This window comes from Hemitrygon akajei, chromosome 3 (assembly GCF_048418815.1).
Source record: "Hemitrygon akajei chromosome 3, sHemAka1.3, whole genome shotgun sequence".
Classification (NCBI taxonomy): Eukaryota; Metazoa; Chordata; class Chondrichthyes; order Myliobatiformes; family Dasyatidae; genus Hemitrygon; species Hemitrygon akajei.
The window spans coordinates 186,425,430-186,447,037 of NC_133126.1; the positions used below are offsets into that span (position 1 = coordinate 186,425,430).

General features: G+C 39.6%; 1 protein-coding gene across 1 annotated transcript in view; it reads left to right on the forward strand.

Moving 5' to 3' along the window:
* rnf13 (ring finger protein 13) overlaps positions 1–21,608 on the forward strand; it is a 265,621-nt gene that overhangs the window by 203,994 nt on the left and 40,019 nt on the right. The window contains exons 7-8 of the mRNA XM_073041583.1: positions 2,107–2,212; positions 6,441–6,534. Of these exons, the coding sequence (XP_072897684.1) occupies positions 2,107–2,212; positions 6,441–6,534 (200 nt within the window). The remainder of the gene's footprint in view (positions 1–2,106; positions 2,213–6,440; positions 6,535–21,608) is intronic.

Sequence of the window (21,608 nt, forward strand, 5' to 3'; positions counted from 1 at the left end):
TGATTTACTGGTTACTGGGAATCATGAGTTCTGTTCTGTGTTTAAGGCCTTGACCTTCAAGCCCTCTTTTTCTCAAATGACCAGAATCCTGAAGTTGATGAATTTCATCAGCAATATCCATCTTCACTGAGAGGTCTGGTCCACATTTCCTTGAGTTATCCTATGGCCCTTTATTTTTGCTGGAATGTTGTACAATGTGGATACGTTATTTAAAAACTTTAATTTTGCTGATATTAAGGGTAGGCCCAGCATTTTATTTCTGCTAAAAGAAAAGCATATCCTTGACCATAAAGACTGCAAAGCATCATTTAAAAGATACTGTGAAGATGTGGAAGAAGGTCTTGTGGTTAGATGAGACTAAAGTGGAGCTTTTTTTGACCTCAACAGTAAGCAGTATGTGTGGCGTTAATCTAATACTGCACATTAGCAAGGTAACACTATCTCTTTTGTAAAGTATGATGGAAGTAGCATCGTGCTATAGGGATGTTTTTCACCAGAGGGACTGGAAATTTGTTCAGGATTGGTGGGAAGATGAATGCAGATAAATACAGAGATAAGGATTAAAAACCTGCTAACCTCTGCCAGAAAGCTTAAACTGGGGAGGAAGTTCATTTTCAGCAGGGCAATGACCCAAAGCACACTGCCAGAGCAACCATGGAGTAACTTCAAATGAAGAAAATTGATTTCCTTAAATGGCCCAGTCAGAATCCTGACTTAACCTGATCGAACATCTCCAGCAAGACCTCAAGATTGCTGTCCACCACTGTTCCCCAACTAACCTGGCACAGCTTGAGCAATTTTGCAATGAAGAATGGCAAATCTTGCTCCATATCATGTTGTGCAAAGCTGGTAGAGGCATATCCAAAAAAGACTACTGGTTGTAATAGCTGTAAGAGGTGGTTCAATGAAGTACTGGATAAAGGGGGATGAATACTTTGAACTTTTAGTTTTTTATGCTTTACAATTTTCCATTTTTTTGGGGGGCTCTACTGTGAAAGAAGGAGCATGTAACTCACAAATAAAAATTCTCAATTAAGTTGATCAAAATCCCTGGTTGTAATACTCATTTATGTGAACAGAGGGTTGGGGGCTGAAATACTATTTCAAGGCACTGTACATTTTTCTGGCAAACCACTGCATGACCTTCTCCTCAGATATACTGTCTAGTACATAAAGCCCATTTTTGAATTGGCCTTCCGCAAACTAGATCCCATTTTGTTTTACACATTTAAATCAAAATCGTACTGCCTTTGCATCAAGGTGGCAACAAGATTGTCAGGAATCTTTCTTCATTTGAACTTAAAAACTATAAGATGAAACTCTGAGTCAGCGTTGAGCTGAATTTGTACAATTTTAGTAGATTCAAATTTAATTGTGTTCTTCCCTTTCCCTAAGTAGCTACAGATAGTGTACTTACTGAAATAAAACATTTAAGTAACTGCAATCAAAACTTACCAAATGTTGGAACAATTATAACATTAAAAATACCACTTTGTTGTTTTAATCTACCAGAAAGTCTTGCAGCAACTCAAGGTGGTCACCACCACATTCTTGAGGTCATTTCAGAATGGCCAACAAATGCTGGACTTTACAGTGGTGTTCCTGTTTTAAAAATGAATAAATAAAGTTGTAATTTCAATCTGAAGATTTTTTTGAGGCAATAAGTTCAAATGTTTCATGTAGAATTTACTGAAGCACCATCATTGCTTTCCAAACAAAACACAAAAAAAGCCCAAGCTATGAAGTTTCATCACTTTTATGCATGTGGAGCTGTCACAGTTACATCACAATCTAGCCCCCGCATTGTCAGCGTGACATCAGACTTGGTACTGCTACATGTTCACTATCTGCTTGCATTAGTACGAAGGATCACAATGACGTTGGTTCATCCAGTCATGGCTTCCCTTTTTGAGGGCAGTTATTTATTATTTGTATCAACTTGTGCTACTGACATTATTGCTATTGTGATAATGTAATCAACAAACCAAAAATGCTGATCATTGTTATGTGCGTTCTAGCAGCATTTCTGGACTTGTGCTTTGGCCATCACCAGTTGCGATTTCGTAACTATCTGCAAACATTCTTTTTTATTATCTTTCTCCACAGTGGGCACATAGTGATACTACCTGATTTTAGCCTTCCATTGGAGTACTATCTAATTCCATTCCTCATCATAGTTGGAATCTGCTTAATCCTGATAGCTATTTTTATGGTATGTATTAATTTTGTATATTTCTGTATTGTTTCTGTATATTAAAATGCTGTAACATTAAGATATTGCAGAGCTTTACTATACATTGTTCCTGGATAATTTAACCGTATTGGCTTGGGCTTATTGCTTTTGAAAGCCTTATTTAAACAAAATGAATAATCCATACACTAGTCTGTTTAGAATAATACTGCTAATTTAACAGTACAGTGCTGAAATGCTGTTGAAATGCCTAATTCCAGAGGACGTGCATTAAGGCTGGGGGGGGGGTTAGATTTTAACGCAGAGTGTGGATGCCTGGTATGGTGGTAGAGGCAAATATATTACGGTAGAGGCTTTTAAGAGACGTTTGGATGGGCACATGGATGTAACAGAGATAGAGGGATACAGACATTGAGTAGGTAAGTTTGGGTGTTTTTTATTTGCTTTTGAGCTGCTTTGGCACAATGTTGTGAGCCGAATGACTGTTCCTGTGCTGTGCTGTTCTGTCTACATCACAGTGCAGGCCCTTTGGCTCACAACGTTATGCCGACCTTTTAACCGACTCCAAGATCAATCTAATTAATACATCCTTCTCAGATAGCCCTCCATTTTTCTTTCATCTATGTACGTCTAAGCATTTTAACTTTACATGACTAGATGTTTTTGAGTGATTATAATGATGCTTTTGAATTTGGCTTCATAATCTGAAGTACTTGAGTGTGGTTTTCTAGTCAGAGCTCTTCCAGAACTCTCCAAGTATGCATTTATATTAGTTCACTGGTTTAATGTTTTTGATGCAATTATTAAGTAGTTATTTGAAGTTATCACTAATTGATAGTTGAGTGTTTGTTAGCATGGGGTAGGATAGCTAGACATAGTGCAAATTTTTATGAAAACTTTAGATTTTTTTAATGAGATTTTTGCCTCAGGCTAATCTAATTTGAAGAGCTAGGAACCTTTCCCATATTATTTTGGGTATCTTTTAAAGGGCTTTGGGAAATAGCCAGCCAAATGCTTTTTTCTTCTTTATTAGTGGAGTGCAGTTAATATTTTTAGTGTTGATCAGGAAAAGCAAGGGAAGAATTGTGGAAGTGTTGGCCAGTGAATCTATATGGGTAGAATTTAGGAATTTTTTAAAAAAGGCGATCACTTTGAGATTTTAATGTAGGCCTTGCAGAAATTGGAAGAACAGATGAAAAAGTAAATTTCATGAGGAACAGACAGGACACCCGAATGGCATGTTGCTTCCCAGGTGCCAGTGACGTCACGGATCGTGTCCACAGCATTTTGAGGGGGAGGGAGAGCAGCCAGGTGTCTTGGTACATTTTGGTACCAGTGACATAGAAGGAAAAGCAAAATGGTCCTGGAGAGAGAATTTAGAGAGTTAGGCAGAAAGCTGAGAAGCAGGACCTCCAGGGAAGTAATTTCAGGATTGCTGTCTGTGCCACTCATCAGTGAGGATAGAAACAGGATGATCTGGCAGATTAATGCATGTCTGAGAAGCTGTTGCAGAGGATAGGGCTTCAGGTTCTTGGATCATTGGGATCCCTTCTGGGGGGAGGTATGACCTGTACAAAAGTGATGGGTTGCACCTGAACCCGAGAGGGACCAATATTCTCACGTGCAGGTTTGTTAGAGCAGATGAAGAGGGTTTAAACTAATTGGGCGGGGTCTGGACTGGAGTGAAGGGACTCAGGATAGGACGGAGGGTAAAAAAGCAAAGACAGTGTGCAGTCAGACTGTCAGGATGGGCAGGCAGATGATAGGACAAAATTCCAGCCAGCAGGGTGAGCATCAGTACATTAGGGACACAGAATCAAAAAGAATAGCAAATGCAGTACTCAAAAGTGTTATACCTCAATGCACGGAGTGTAAGAAATACAGTGGATAATCTTGTTGCACTATTGCTGATTGTCAGGTATGATGTTGTGGCCATCACTGACTCATGGCTGAAAGATGGTCGTAGTAGGGAGCTGAATATCCAAGGTTGCCTGTTGTATCGGAGGGATAGGAAGGTAAACAGAGGGGGTGGCATGGCTCTGCTGGTAAAGAATGGCATCGGTTCTGTAGAAAGATATGACATAGGATTGGAAAATGTTGTTTCCTTGTGGGTTGAGTTAAGAAACTGCAAGGGTAAAAGGTCTCTGATGGCTGTTATACACAGGCCTCTCAACAATAGCTGGGATGTGGACCACAGATTACAATGGGAAGTAGAAAAGGCATGTCAGAAGGGCAATGTTAAGATAGATATGGGAGATTTCAACATGCAAATCAATTGGGAAAATCAGGTTGTAATGGATCTCAAGAGAGTGAGTTTGTTGAAAGCCTACAAGGTGGCTCTTTAGAGCAGTTGTTGAGCCTACTAGGTGATCAGGTACTGGATTGGGTGTTATTTAGTGAACTGGAGATGATTAGGGAGCTTAAGGTAAAAGAACCCTTAGGATGCAGTGATCACAATATATTGTGTTCAGCTTGAAATTTGATAGGGAGAAAGTCAAATCTTACGTAGCAATATTTTAGTGGAGAAAAGGAAATTGCAGTGGTATGAGAGAGGAGTTGGCCAGAGTAAATTGGAAGGAGATGCTGGCAGGGATGACAGCAGAGCAGCAATGGCGTGAGTTTCTGGGAAAATTGAGGAAGGTGCCAGGATAGATGTATTCCAAAAATGAAGAAATACTCAAATAGCAGAATAGTACAACCGTAGCTGACAAGGAAAGTCAAAGCTAATGTAAAAGCAAAAGAGAGAGCATACAACAAAGCAAAAATTAGTGGGAAGGTAGAAGATTAGGTAACTTTTAAAAACCTACAGAGAGCAACTAAAATAATCATTTGGAGGGAAAAGATGTAATGTAAAAGCAAGCTAGCAAACAATTTCAAAGTGGATGGTGAAAACTTTTTCAAGTATATAAAAAAAAAGAGAGATGAAAGTGGATATAGGCCTGCTAGAAAATAAGGCTGGAGAAATAATTATGGGGGGACAAGGAAATAACAGATGAACTAAGTGAGTATTTTGCATCAGTCTTCACTATAGAAGACACTTACCAATGTGCCAGATGTTGGAAGGTGTGAGGGAAGAGAAGTGAGTGTAGTTACTATTACAAGGGAGAAGGTGCTCAAAAAGCTAAAAGACTTAAGGGTATATAAATTATCCGGACCAGATGAACTGCTCCCTAGGGTTATGAAAGTGGTAGTAATGATCTTTCAAAAATCATTGTCCAATGTCATGTGCCTTTTTTTGTCTCTAAATGTGCAGCAGTTTTTAATTTTTGCTGAATGAGTCAAGATTTCACTCTCAAGCCTCTAACATTACTTGAATCCAAATGTCAGTGACACATAGGAAGACGGCTAACTGTTTAGCTGTATTGACTGAAATTTCAGTTTATTGTCTTAGCAAATTTGTCTGTTTTCTATTTGCTGAATGCATGAGCACCTACTTAACTGTAGTGCCATAAATGTTTTGAGCTAACATTGCATGCAGTACATTTGGTACATTGACTATATCAGTAATCAATCTATGTCCAAGATTTGCCATCAGTGGGAAGTAGTCACTTCTTGATTTCCTGTGTTCTCTTTTAATGGCGTTCTATTCTCCACCCATTATAGAATCCTTCCATGCCAATTTCCTTTGCATTATTGTACCTTGTACATTGATCCACGATCTCAATTATTCCATTAACCAGCCTGAATAATATCCTCTGTAACCCATCAAGTCTGCAGCTCATCCTACACTGACTTTGCTCCACCTGCAATCAACAATGAGTAACTGAACCTTAAGTTACTGGATGAGCCTTTGCATTCTCTTTGCTACCCATCTTTCACTTGCTCATAGCTTAGCACATAATTGTCAGTTTTAATTTTCGAGCCCTTGTTTCCAGCTTGTGTTGGAAATAGTGCATTAGTACAAGAAGGCCAGACTCCATTCCCCCCCCCCCCCACAATCTAGGGGTTGACTCGTACTATTGGGGAAGAGCATTTATACAAACAATTCTATTCTCATGCTATATTTGTGGGCTCCCAACATGTTTAAATTAGCTGTCATAATTTATGCATTATTAAAAAAAACTCAATTTAAGATGCTAAAGCGCTACTGAAAGTAGCATTTGTTATTTGAATGTGAACGCTACTTGGATGTTATCGATTGCCAGAATGGGAATCATAAATGGACAAGAAGCAGGCTTATTTTAGGTGTACATTTAATATAAAATAAGCCAGTGTCTCAAAATTGGTTCACCGTTTCTCTGTTTCTTAGATTTCGAAATTTATTCAAGATAGGCACAGGGCAAGAAGAAATAGGTTGCGTAAAGATCAGCTGAAGAAGCTACCAGTACACAAATTCAAAAAGGGTAAGTGATCTTGATTTTTAATCAGTTTGAAATATCCATATATGTAATTTGTAACAAATTCCTGTGATGTTTATATGAACAATGTTGTGAACTGGGGTTTCTGTCTCCACTCATTTGAAAATTTTATCTAATAAGAGCTGTCCTTGTTAAGAAATGGGTGTGATGTGGCCTGTGATCCAGTGCTACTCTAGTGAAACATTCAGTGTGCTTTTAATGCTTAAAGATTAATTTAAATTGGAGAGGGTGGGTGTTATAAATTTGCATAGTTTGGCCAGAGCACTGTAACATATCAAGTGACCATGGAAGAAGTAACACTTTGTGAATGATTAGATGAATGGTTACAATGGCAAAAATTGGGAGGGGGAAGAATTATGAGATTGGAAGAAGGTATGATGCAGATTGAGGCTCCTTAATGGCCTCGTGAAGAAAAAGTAAGGACGTATAGAAGACTTTAGACAAAGGGTTCCCAACCTGAGGTCCACGGACCCTGCAGTTAATGGTAGGGGTCCGTGGCTTGAAAAAGGTTGTGAACCCATGCTTTAGACTAAAACAACATTAAAAGATGTAAGATAATGGGAATTGTATGGGGCAGTAGATATTGTGAAATGAAGTGAGACTAGAATTAAAGAAGTAAGGTAACTGAGACTAAAGCATGTACTGCTTTGATCATTAAATGCTTTGTTTCTGTCATCATATGTAATGTTTTACATTTTTTTTTCAAGTCAGTATAGTGTACAGGTAGTCCCGAGTTATAAACAACCGACTTACAAACAACTCGTACTTACAAACCAAGGAAGGAGAATGCCGTCCGCCATTTTAAGTCGGATCGTGAAGCTGTCTGCCATTTTAATTCGTTGCCATTGACACTGTGTTGAGTGTGTAACTTTGCATTTGGCTTAAATTTTTCTTAGCATGATTCACCTTGACCCTGCCCCCCCCCCCCCCCCTTTTCAGGTTTGCTAGTGGCGCAGTGAAACCAGCGCCGGGCTCAAGAACGGAGGTTCCCGAGATCAATCCAGTGACAGACCACTCCCAAATGTGCTCTCCCATCTGTGCTGGGTTGATGTCGAGCTCGCAACTCAACCTCGTATAAAAAACACTGCCACCTACAGTTTAAATTCCCACACGGAATATTGTGGAGGATCAAATATCCAAACCCAGCATAGCCCCCACTTGTCCCATTTAACTTGTCAGTGCAGTGGACTTTAGGACCTAGGGAATTCAGTACGGTGGTCCTTAGGACTCGGCAGAGTTCGGGACCCGCCGCCCACAGTGTTTCTGTTCCATTGACAGGAAGCAATCACGACTGAAAATAAAGTGGAAATAATGAAGCATTTGGAAAGAGGTGAAATGTCATTGGTCATTGGAAAAGCGTTAGGCTACAGTCGGTCAACAATTGGAACAATTTTAAAGGATAAAGGATAAAGTGAGAATAATGAAGCATGTGAAAAGCCCTGCCCCGATGAAAGCTACAATTATTACTAAGCAACACAGTGGTTTAATTATTGGAATACATATGTTTCTTAAGTGTTTTATATGCATAGAGAGGTAAAATATATACTAAGACAAACGTTTGACTAACTGACACTAAGTAATACCGGATGTACTTGTTCTGACTTACGTACAAATCTGACTTAAAGACGGACTCAGGAACAGAACTCGTTCGTAACCCGGGGACTGCCTGTACTGCATAATTGAAATTACATTTGGAAAGTATAACATCATCTGTTTGCATTTCATCTTTAACTGTGGTGATTATTTTTTTGATGGGAGGATTTCACATTCGGAACATTGGTTTAGTCTAAACATTCAGTTTTAACATGATAGGACATTCTACTTTAGAATGTGAGGCCTGAAGGCTATTTTATAATGTATGACAAAATCTTTATGCCTGCTGGAGCACACTTTTATTTGTCCTGAGGGAATTGTGCTGCCCTTGTAGTTTTAATTACCAGTCCTAGAAAAGTTACCAGAGCTCAGGTACTTTTAGAAGCCTACAGAATGTCCAGTCCTTTCCATGGATTCTCTGTCAGTGCCAAAACTGTTGAAAGTGGTCCAGTTTCTAACTTTTAATGATCATATAAAGACATGATTAGAAATCAAATATTTTCAAAGTTCGAAGTAAATGTATTATCAAAAGTGTATGTACATCACCATATACCACCCCAAGATTCATTTTCTTATAAATATTCAGAGTGGAACAAAGAAATACAATAGAAATAATGAAAAACTATACACAAACAACTGGCAAACAACCAATATGCGAAACAGAAACATGAATTGTAGTCTTTGAAATTGAGTCTATAGGTTGTGGGACCAGTTCACTGTTGTGGTGAGTGAAGTTATCCACGCTGGTTCAGGAGCCTGATGGTTGAAGGGCATTAACTGTTCCTGAACCTGGTGGTGTGGGACCTGAGGCTCATTGTGGTGAGTGAAGTTATCCATGCTGGTTCAGGAGCCTGATGGTTGAAGGGCATTAACTGTTCCTGAACCTGGTGGTGTGGGACCTGAGGCTCATTGTGGTGAGTGAAGTTATCCACACTGGTTCAGGAGCCTGATGGTTGAAGGGCATTAACTGTTCCTGAACCTGGTGGTGTGGGACCTGAGGCTCATTGTGGTGAGTGAAGTTATCCACGCTGGTTCAGGAGCCTGATAGTTGAAGGGCATTAACTGTTCCTGAACCTGGTGGTGTGGGACCTGAGGCTCATTGTGGTGAGTGAAGTTATCCACGCTGGTTCAGGAGCCTGATAGTTGAAGGGCATTAACTGTTCCTGAACCTGGTGGTGTGGGACTGACCTGGATGGTGACATCCTTGATGATGGGTGCTGTTTTCTTGTGGCAAATAACATGGAACATATTAAACTATTTTAATGATTGTTTTGTCTACCTGAAGTGCTTTAAGCATGTGTAGTCACACTTACTATGAACATACACTGTAAAGTGGCAACTTGATAAGATGTGGCAGTTTCTTTACAAAAGACTTTTGGAAATCAATCCCTAAGAGTATTAGAGTATCACATGACAGATGGCCTTGTATTGTTACAGTCCTTCCGTGTTGCTGTTTCAACTTTCCAGTTTCCAAGAAAGGGAGTTTGTGGAGTGCCTCCGAGATGGATTCTTAGAACAGCTTGTGCTGGAGCCTACCAGGGAGAAGGCAATTCTAGATTTAGTGTTGTGCAATGAATCGGATTTGATCAGGGACCTCGAGGTAAAGGAACCATTAGGAGGTAGTGACCATAATATGATATGTTTTAACCTACAATTTGAGAAGGAGAAGGGAAAATCGGATGTGTCAGTATTACAGTTGAACAAAGGGAGCTATGGAGCTATGAGCTGGCCAAAGTTCAATGGAACAATACCCTAGCAGGGAAGACAGTGGAACAAAAATGGCAGGTATTTCTGGGAATAATGCAGAAGGTGCAGGATCGGTTCATTCCAAAGAGGAAGAAAGATCCTAAGGGGAGTAAGGGGCGGCTGTGGCTGATGAGGGAAGTAAAGGGCAGTATAAAAATAAAAGAGAAGAAGTATAACATAGCAAAGATGAGCGGGAAACCAGAGGACTGGGAAGCTTTTAAAGAGCAACAGAAGATAACAAAAAAGGCAATACGCCAAGAAAAAATGAGGTACGAAGGTAAACTAGCCAAGAATATAAAGGAGGATAGTAAAAGCTTCTTTAGGTATGTGAATAGCAAAAAAAATAGTTAAGAACAAAATTGGGCCATTGAAGACAGAAACGGGTGAATTTATTATGGGGAACAAGGAAATGGCAGATGAGTTGAACAGGTACTTTGGATCTGTCTTCACTAGGGAAGACACAAACAATCTCCCAGATGTAATAGTGGCCAAAGGAACTAGGGTAAAGGATGAACTGAAGGAAATTTATATTGGACAAGAAACGGTGTTGAATAGACTGTTGAGTCTGAAGGCTGATAAGTCCCCGGGACCTGATGGTCTGCATCCCAGGGTACTTAAAGAGGTGGCTCTAGAAATCGTGGACGCATTGGTAATCATTTTCCAATGTTCTATAGATTCAGGAACAGTTCCTGCTGATTAGAGGGTGGCTAATGTTGTCCCACTTTTCAAGAAAGGAGGGAGAGAGAAAACTGGGAATTATAGACCGGTTAGCCTGACGTCAGTGGTGGGAAAGATGCTGGAGTCAATTATAAAAGAGGAAATTACGACATATTTGGATAGCAGTAGAAGGATCAGTCCGAGTCAGCATGGATTTATGAAGGGAAAATCATGCTTGACTAATCTTCTGGAGTTTTTTGAGGATGTAACTATGAAAATGGACAAGGGAGAGCCAGTGGATGTAGTGTACCTGGACTTCCAGAAAGCTTTTGATGAAGTCCCACAGGAGATTAGCGGGCAAAATTAGGGAATATGGTATTGGGGGTAGAGTACTGACATGGATTGAAAATTGGCTGGCTGACAGGAAACAAAGAGTAGTGATTAACGGGTCCCTTTCGGAATGGTAGGCTGTGACCATTGGGGTACCGCAAGGTTCGGTGCTGGGACCGCAGCTGTTTACAATATACATTAATGATTTAGATGAAGGGATTAAAAGTAACATTAGCAAATTTGCTGATGACACAAAGCTGGGTGGCAGTGTGAAATGTCAGGAGGATGTTATGAGAATGCAGGGTGACTTGGACAGGTTGGGTGAGTGGGCAAATGCAGTTTAATGTGGATAAAAGTGAGGTTATCCACTTTGGTGGCAAGAACAGGAAGGCAGATTACTATCTGAATGGTATCAAGTTAGGAAAAGGGGAAGTACAACGAGATCTAGGTGTTCTTGTACATCAGTCAATGAAAGCAAGCATGCAGGTACAGCAGGCAGTGAAGAAAGCTAATGGCATGCTGGCTTTTATAACAAGAGGAATTGAGTATAGGAGTAAAGAGGTCCTTCTGCAGCTGTACAGGGCCCTGGTGAGACCCTACCTGGAGTATTGTGTGGAGTTTTGGTCTCCAAATTTGAGGAAGGACATTCTTGCTATTGAGGGAGTGCAGCGTAGGTTCACAAGGTTAATTCCCGGAATGGCGGGACTGTCATATGTTGAAAGATTGGAGCGAATGGGCTTGTATACACTGGAATTTAGAAGGATGAGAGGGGATCTGATTGAAACATATAAGATTATTAAGGGATTAGACACACTGGAGGCAGGAAGCATGTTCCTGCTGATGGGTGAGTCCAGAACTAGAGGCCACAGTTTAAGAATAAGGGGTAGGCCATTTAGAACAGAGATGCGGAAAATCTTTTTCACCCAGAGAGTGGTGGATATGTGGAATGCCCTGCCCCAGAAGGCAGTGGAGGCCAAGTCTCTGGATGCATTCAAGAGAGAGTTAGATAGAGCTCTTGTAGATAGCGTGGTCAAGGGATATGGGGAGAGGGCGGGAACGGGGTACTGATTGTGTATGATCAGCCATGATCACAGTGAATGGTGGTGCTGGCTAGAAGGGCCGAATGGCCTACTCCTGCACCTACTGTCTACTGATCACTTTGAATTTGTTTTCAGTTGTCAGTTTTTTGTGATGGCACAACTCAGTATTATTTTTGCACAATTATGTCTTCTTTTGCAGATTGGTTGTTAGTATTTGTAGCTTTTATAAAATTCTATTGTACTTATTTCTTCCCTGTTAATATCTGCAAGAAAATGAACCTCAAGATAGTATATGTAAATATATACGTACTTTGATAATAAATTGACTTTGAAGTTTTTGAACTTTGAAGAGATCTTAGTGAAACTGGAGTCAATGGGAATTCTAGGGGGGCATAAAGGTCAATTGAATGGAATCGTATTGGAAAACAAAGCAAAATGACTTAAATTGTTGGAGCTCAGTTGTCTTAGCCTTAAGTCATTTGTGCAACAGATGCTCAAAGCAGCAGTCCAGGATATACCTTAAATAGGTTTAATGATTCTTCCTCATCATAAGGTCAGGAAGTGGCCATTTGAAGACGATTGAACAACACGAGAATCCATTGTGCTATCCTAATATTTATAAGGTGGTGTACAATGTCCTGTGTATGTTACTCAAAATGGCTTCTTTGGTTTGTTACGAGTAGGAATGCTTCTTTGTCTGATAAGTGTTTCTCTCGCCGTTGTTTCGCTTTAGAATGGCTGATATGGTAATTGTATTCATTTGTTAATCAATGGGGAATGTTATTGTGTTTTGTGAGGCTGGGAACTTGGGGGAGGGGTTGCGCGGGCTTGTGGTGTGAAGGGAGTCGGGAGGAAGACGCCGAGGAAGGTGGATGTGCGCTCGGAAGACCATCGGGGAGTCCGAGGTGGAAGATGTGGAAGTCGGAGGCAAGCAACGAGGGGTCGAATGGTTCGAGGGTTGAGCTCCAACGAGTGCACTAAACTGACTGAACTTTGATAAGTTGGCGCCTTTTGTTTTTTTCCTTGTATATATATATATATATATATATATATATATATATATATATATATATATATATATTGTATTGCCTAATACTCTTTTAATTTTAGCAAACTCTTTAAGATAGATAGATAGATAGATACTTTATTCATCCCCATGGGGAAATTCAACTTTTTTTCCAATGTCCCATACACTTGTTGTAGCAAAACTAATTACATACAAACATCTTCAGCATCTCACTGCAGACATTGAATGACGCCAACCTTCTAAGGAAGTACAGAAAGTGTATTTCATAACGGTATTTGTTGTGGGTTTGATACTGTTGGCGGGCGCGAGGCATAAACTTGATTCTCACAGCACCTGCGTGTATGGGAGGTGGGTTGGTGAGTGGCTGGATCTCCTTTTCCCCTAGACATATATCAGCCTTTTGGGTAAGTGTTACAGTGGTCTTTACCTATTGGCAAGTCTTGGACAGCATTCTAGTATGAGTGATGAATAAGATGCGAGTGAGATCCAAAGCCAAAAAATTGTTTTCATCAAGAGAAAATGGCATTCCATGGTATTGCCATTGCTAAATCGTTCAATAACATTATTTTAGGATCACAATTCACAGGAAATCTAACTTAAATATTATGCAAGTAGTTGGTCGTTGGATATCCTATAGTGAGTGACTGACCTACTGGCTCCCTATAATCCACTGTCCATAACTCACAAGTCAGATGTGATGGAATATTCCTTAAATACCTGGATATACAACTTCAATATGTCGCTTGACACCATATACATCAAAATATTCAGATGCCTAGCAGTCCATCCACCACGTTTGCTCATACTACCCTTTGTGGTTGTAATGTATATATAAAAAGAAAAGCAGCAATTTACCAAACCCACAAACCACCACCAAGAAACACAATGGTAGCAGCCAAATAGGAAAACACCACCACTTACAGGTTGCCCGACAAGACACGCCACTCTAAGCTGGATCCATACTGCCGTTATTCATGATCATAGAATCACACTCCCTACTCAACAGGTCAGGAGTGCAGTGATTCATAAAGGCAGCTCATCACCACCTTCTAAAAGACAATCAGAAATAAGCATCAGATGTTAGCATTGACCCCAATACAGGTAGTCCCCGAGTTACAAACGTCCCACTTACAAACAACTGGTACTTACGAACCGAGGAAGGCAAACGCCATCTGCTATTTTAAGTCGGATCGCAACACCGTCCGCCATTTTAAGTCATTGCCGTTGAGACTATGTTGAGTGTGTAATTTTGTATTTGGCTTAAATTTTTCTTAGCAAGATTCACCCTGACCTCCCCCCCCCCAACTTTTCCAGTTGGCTGGTGGTGCAGTGAGATCAGTGCTGGGCTTGAGAATGGAAGTTCCCGAGTTTGATCCAGTGACAGACTGCTCCTGAGTGTGCTCTCCATTCCTGCCGTGTTGATGTCGAGCTCACAACTCGACCTCGTAAAAAAAAAACACTGCCACTTCCAGTTTAAATTCCCACACGAAATATTGTGGAGGATCAAATACCCAAACCCAGCACAGTCCCCACTTGTCCCATTTAACCTGTCTCAGTGCAGTGGACTTTAGGACCCGGGGAATTCAGTGTGGTGGTCCTTAGGACCCGGTGGAGCTCGGGACCTGGCAAAGCTCAGGACCCGCCACCTGCAGTGTTTCTGTTCCATTGATGGGAAGCGATCACGATTGAAAATAAAGTGGAAATAATAAAGCGCTTGGAAAGAGGTGAAACGTCATCGGTCATTGGAAAAGCCTTAGGCTACAGTTGGTCAACGATTGGAACAATTTTAAAGGATAAAGTGAGAATAATGGAGCATGTGGAAGGCCCTGCCCCAATGAAAGCTACATTTATTACTAAGCAACGCAGTGGTTTAATTATTGGAATACATACATTTCTTAAGTGTTTTATATGCATAGAAAGGTAAAATATATACTATATACTTAGACAAAAGTTTGACTAACTGATGCTAAATAATACCGGATGTACTTGTTCTGACTTACGTACAAATCCGACTTAAAGATGGACTCAGGAACAGAACTCATTCGTAACCCGGGGACTGCCTGTACTGGTATTCTGTGTCCAAATAAAAAATAGCAGTTTGAAAAAAGGTAAAACTAAGTTCTACATTTAACATTAAGACGTCTCTACAACAAAGTTAAATACCATATGCCGGAAAATGCTAATACAGTAATCTGGTTACTACATACTGGTATTGTCTGAAGATGGAAGATGTCCTTGGTGCAAAGGAGGTGTTGCACAGGGTGAACTCTTGTCTTTTATGACTCTCTTCTGTAATCAGATGTTGAGTGGGCTGTTTGTTCATTTTCATCTTTACTTATAGTGACAGTTTCAGAGGGAAGTTAGAGTGTTATCTATATTGCTGTGGTCTGGAGTCACATGCAGTGCAAACTGACTGCTAAGACCATAAGACATAGGAGAATTAGGCCATTCAGGTCTTTGAGTCTGCTCCACCCTTCCATCATGGTTGATTTATTGTCCTTCTCAACCCCATTCTCATGTCTTTGATGCCCTGACTAATCAAGAACCTATCAATCTCCACTTTAAATATATCCAATAACTTGACCTCCACAATCATCTGTGGCAATGAATTCCACAGATTCAGCACCCTTTGGCTAAAGAAATTCCTCCTCATCTCTGTTCTCAAGGGGACGTCCTTCCGTTCTGAAGCTGTGCCCTGTAAAGTACATTAGTAAATGGTGTTCTGTTTCCCCCTTTTATAACTGTATTTAGTACTCTGGTCATTGTTATGGATGGTGAATTTTGCTCCAAAGTAATTTATTTAAATTTTCTGATGTTGTGGAACTTGCAACTTGCCTTTGAACTATTGATTCAGTTCTCTGGAATACTAATCTGGTGATGTTAGCCACCACACCTTTATTCCCTGGTTGCATGAAGACCAGTTGCTGATGGCTTATTTTCACATTTTGCTCAACCTAGTGTTTCATTGCAATAATTGACTGTAAGATCTTTGAAATGTACACGTATCTATTAAAGTATCAAAATTTTAATTTATTTTACCCAACTTTTCAGAATCCCTCATCCCAGCCCTTAGCCCTTAACCCTTAACCAGTAGAAGAGACTGGAATATCTGCTTTGTGTACACAGATAAATTTGTAATTGATAATGATGCAGGTGGCAATTTAAGATTATCAATAATTTGGCAAATATTTGGTTAGTTTTCTATATTTTATCTCCTCTGTAAGCTGTTTTAATGATATACTAGATCTTTGTTCGGTGCCAGTTGCCTTCAAGCTTTCATACAGTCTCACTTTTCTAAAAGTTAATAAGATCTGGAAGCTAAGGAGTGCTTTGCTCATTTAACCCTCTGCTTTCACTGATTAAGATGCAAAGTTAAGGGAATTTTTGAACCTCCTTCAGCTTAAACATCGGCAAATGTTGCAAACTTAATTTCTTATCCAGAAGAAGTTATTTTTGTCTTTTGTCTTTAACTTGGTAGAAACTGCTTGTCACAGCAGCTTCTACAAACTTCAAAGTAAATTTGTTATCAAGTATATATATGTTACCATTTATATAACCTTGAGATTCATTTTCTTGCAGGCATTTAAATGAAAATAAAGAAATACAATAGGATTGATGAAAAAACATTCATAAATTGACAATTAAACCAACCACCAATTTGCAAAGGAAGACAAACTGTGCAAGTAAATAAATAAATATAGAGAACGGGGTGGAAAAATGCCTTTGAAAGTGAGCCTGTAGGTCATAGAATCAGTTCACTGTAAGTTGCCCAGCAGGTACTGTTACTAACATGACTGCAAAAATGTTTAATCATACTGCCCTGTTGAGGTTTTTGCTCCACGCATCCTTTCTCACAAGAAAGTGAAAGGGAGAAAATTATCAAAATCGGCTGGAACTCAAGTGAGGCTGAGGGAGTGGTGTTTTCAGGATACAGTTGCATTCTCATCTGCTCCTAGGTGGACTTAAATCATATGGCTGTATTTTGAAAAGAAACCGGGAGGTTATCGCCAATGAATTGGCCTATATTTATCCCTTGATTAACTTTGGCTGCCATGTTTTGTCAGCACAGCTCATAAAACACTTCGTTGCTGCAAGTTTCTTTTGAACAAACCAAGGCTCGGATAGGTGCGTGCAAGATTTACGCTAGCAATAATCTATATTTAGTGTTCTTAATGCAAAATCTCATTGCACTCTTTGGTTAATTCCTCTCCCATCCAAACCAATAACTTAGTTTTTACTTGATGAATTGTACAAAAGAAAAGTTGTAGAAATTGACACACATTTCGTAAGGATGTTGCTGGGACTGAAGGAAAAATTGAATAGGTTACAACTTTATTCCTTAGAACATAGAAGATTGAGGGGAAATGCAATAGAGGTATACAACATTAAGAGTGGTATAGATAGGGTAAATGCTTGCAGGCTTTTTCTGTTGAGGTTTTATGAGACTACAGCTAAAGGTCATGGGTTAAGGGTGAAAGGTGAAATGTTTGAGGGGAGACATTAACATGAGGGAAACTTCACTCAGAGAGTGGTTGAGAATGTGGAGAATAAGCTTCCAGTGCAAGTGGTGGATACAATTTTGATTTCAATGTTTGAGGGAAGTTTGGATTGGTAAATGGATAGGAACGGTATGAAGGGCTATGGTGCGGGTGCCTGTCGATGGGACTAGCAGTTTAAATGGTTTGGCACGGACTGGATGGGCTGAAGGGCTTGTTTCTGTGCTGTAGATTTCTATGACTCTCAGGAGGTTTCCATTTTCAGCTCCATAGTCTGGATTTGTTAATCAGTTTACAAATTAATTCTGCATTTTTTCCATTTTCTTAATTGTAGTTATTACATTTCAGATTCATTGATCAGATGTACATTGAAACATTGCAATGAAATGCATTGTTTCCCTCAACAACCAACACAATCAAGAATGTGCTGGAGGCAGCTGCAAATGCTCAGAACACAGAACATGACATGCACTAGAACAACAACAGCTAAACAAGTTCCTTTCCTCGCTCCCACCCACCCACACACAGACAGTCCTTCAACTCCAGGAAAGGCCTCTGGGCCTCCAGTTTTCAGGCTCGGCCATTAGACTTTAACTTCCAATCGACCTTTGGCTTTGATCTTCAGTATTGACCCCCAGATCAGCTTATGAAGGGATCTTGAACTCCAGGTGTTGATTCTCACCTGTGCTTGTATCTCCTATTTGTCCAGGCGTCCAGTCCCGAAACCCACCAATGGATATCCTTCGTTACCCTTGCAATTTGTTGACCTTCACACATAGGTGGAGGCCTGCACTCTGGATGTCATTTGTCACCTGTCCATTTCGCTGGCTTTCGAATGCAGACTGAAGGCCTAGGCTTTAGCTGTCTTTCATCCCATGTCTACACTGTTGGCCTTCAAATGCAGAGCGGGTAACCCTTTTCTAAACTCTAAATCCTCAAACTCTAACCTGGTCCCAAACTCCCCTCTCTGTCCTGCTGGCTTAGCTTGCTGCTGACTCAAAAGTAGACATGTGATTCTATCATGAATCCTACGTGAACTCAGAGTTTAAAAACGGTGCTCAAATGATTGATTAATGCTTGTGTAGGATGTGACCTTGAATGCTACTGTTACTGTTGCTGCCAACAAGAAGAGTCTGTCTCAGTAAAATGGAGCCTATTGCAGCTGTATTGAACTGTGCAGCACAGTGTTCAACCACAATTATTGAGCTGAGTCAACAAAACTTAGTATTGAAGAATATTTCAATAAGGCAAGCAAAATTGTCCAGAATATACACTTAGCCAATTTTGGTCTAATTTTATTGAGTGTGTTGCATCCTGGAATTGTTTCAAGAGTAAAACCTCTTTGCCCGCAGTGAGAGTTCATCATGGAATAATGTGTTTTGGACATTTTTGATTTGGAATAACTTTTGAACATTGGTTGCTTATCAGTCTTTTTGTGTGTAGTTTTTCATTTATTCTTTTGTATTTGTTCTACTGTAAATGCTTACAAGAAAATGAATCATATGCTGATGTCTACATTCTTCGATAAAAAATTTACTTTGAACTTTGAATTGATCTGACAAGCTGTTGTTTACTGTCCTTGATAACAAGGAAGATCAGTGCTAATAATTGGGTTTTTGGGGTGGATTGTTTGATTTTAAAGTTTGTATTCAATAGGGGTTAACTAATTATTGCAAGAGCTGGGCAAAGGTTTGGATGGCTGGAGCTGATTCTCCCTGTTAGAATAGCACTGCTCAACTTAACTGCATTAATTTGTTGTCACTGTAGTTATAACTAAGCTTTTATAGATGGCCAGTTGGAACTAGGCATCTGATCTCGTCTACAAAGACTAACAAGGTTCTCTGATGGAGCATCATGCTGGTGACAATGCAACTGAGCTGTAATTTAATCTCATTCAAGTTCTCCCTCTAACCCTGTCTTAAAATAAGCTTGCCAAGTGTGTGCAGTTTGTCTTGATAAGAAAGATTTACCAACATAACTTCAAAGTTCAAAGTACATTTATTATCAAAGTATGTATAAATTATACAACCTTGAGATTTAAGGCAAATCGAGGACACTGCCTTGGCCTCAGTGCAGCAGATAGACATATAGACAGACATACTTTATTGATCCCGAGGGAAATTGGGTTTCGTTACAGTCGCACCAACCAAGAATAGTGTAGAAATACAGCAATATAAAACCATAAATAATTAAATAATAATAAGTAAATAATGCCAAGTGGAAATTAGTCCAGGACCAGCCTATTGGCTCAGGGTGTCAGGATAGTGGGCTAAACATAGTGGAGTTGGCTTGTGAAGACTTGTTGCAAGTTAAATAAGGGAAATAAAGAATTCATGAGACTGGCATTTATCAGGGCTTTAATTTCAATCTGAAGTTATTCTGCGCAAGGTTATTGATTTTATGTTTCACAAGTTTTGTGTCTCATACCATTCATGGTTAAAGGCATTTTCCACAGGTAAAATAACATTTGCCTGTGACATCACGATAGTGTAGCAGTTAGCATGACGCTATTACTGCTTGGTGCATTGGAGTCTGGAATTCAATTTGGGTGCCATCTGTAAGGAGTTTGTACATCAGACATACTGGTTGGTAGGTTCTATTGGTCATTGTAAATTGTCATGTGATTAGGTTAATGTTAAATATAGATGGGTTACTCAGCAATGCAACTCATTGGGCTAGAAGGGTCTGTTCTGAGTCTCTAAATACATTTTTAAAATAATAACATTTCTAAGCATTTGGTAGTAGTAGTGCGATCATTCGAGTCGAGTATAGTGTTCTCCAAAGGGTGTTATCTGTTGGTGGGTCTTTAGGTGGCTGCAGAGACTGATCTGAGGCCCACATAATCAGGAAGTTAGGATGAATTCCCTTAATGGAGAATGCTTGTGTGTGACTTTGTCTAATTTGAGGAGGCTGATGCTTGGGCAGCAAGATGCACTAGGCATTTGGTAGTACAAGACAAACCCAATGAAATTGCACATTATGGACATCTAGCACATCTCAATGAAAGATACACTGAATAGATTCTAAAGTCACTTTATATCATTTGGACTGTTGAAAGGAAATAGTTCTTTTAATGCTTCATTTTCTACTAGCATATTTCTCCTTTTAGTTATTTAATTCAAATGTCTTTAGTCCCTTTGAACAGTGGTGTGGAGCCCCTAAGTCTTGTGTAAGTGGGTGGCTGCTCTGTCTCTGAATAGACAATTCTAGCATTGATTTTCAAAGACAGATGAAAATTCTCACATTAAATGAGGAAGAATACAAATAATAAAGGGAATTTTTTTTAGCATTCTAAAAAGGTGTGAAATTTGTCTGAGAAAATTCTTTCTAAATATTTACCTCTATTTTCTATAATGTAGATCAAGGTTGCTACCAAATATTTCCAGCATATTTTTGGTTTCTGAAAGTATTTTTAGGGAATTTCTATCAAGTTGGATAATATTTCAAGAATGTACATGTGTATATTTTAAAACAGCCATACTTGAATGGTGGGACAGACTCATTGGGCTGAACCGTCAAATTCTGCATCTATGGTTTATAGTCTTATATTTATCATATTCAAAGATAATTAATTGCAGAATGTCACAGAATGTTTGATCTATAGTATGTGTTGGAAAGTTATATATTGTCTTAGGACTTTATTATCTGTAGAAGAATGAGGGGAGATGTGATAGAGGTATACACATTTATAAGGGTTATAGATAGGATAAATGAAATAGGATTTTTCCAGTGAGGTTGGATGAGACCAGAGGTCATGGCTTAAGAGTGAAAGGTGAAATATTTAAAGGGAACTTCACTCAGTGGGTGGTGCGAATTTGGAGCAAAGTGGTGGATGCAGGTTTGATTGCAACATTTAAGAGAAATTTGAATAGGTACATGATTGGGAGGGGTATGGAGGGCTATGATCCAGGTGTGGTTTGATGGAGCTGGATAGAATAAGTTTGGCATAGACTAACTGGGCTGAAGAGACGTTCTGTGCTGTAGCATTCTATCTAACAAAGAATGCATTTTACGTTATTCATACTATCTACCATGCACATTTCTGGATTAAACTGGGCACATGATTTGTAGCAGCTCTTGAGCTATTGTATGGAGACGGATAGGAGACGGCCAGTAACTTCAGTGTCTCTCTCTAAATTACTCCAGTTTAAATTTATTTGCATCATATAA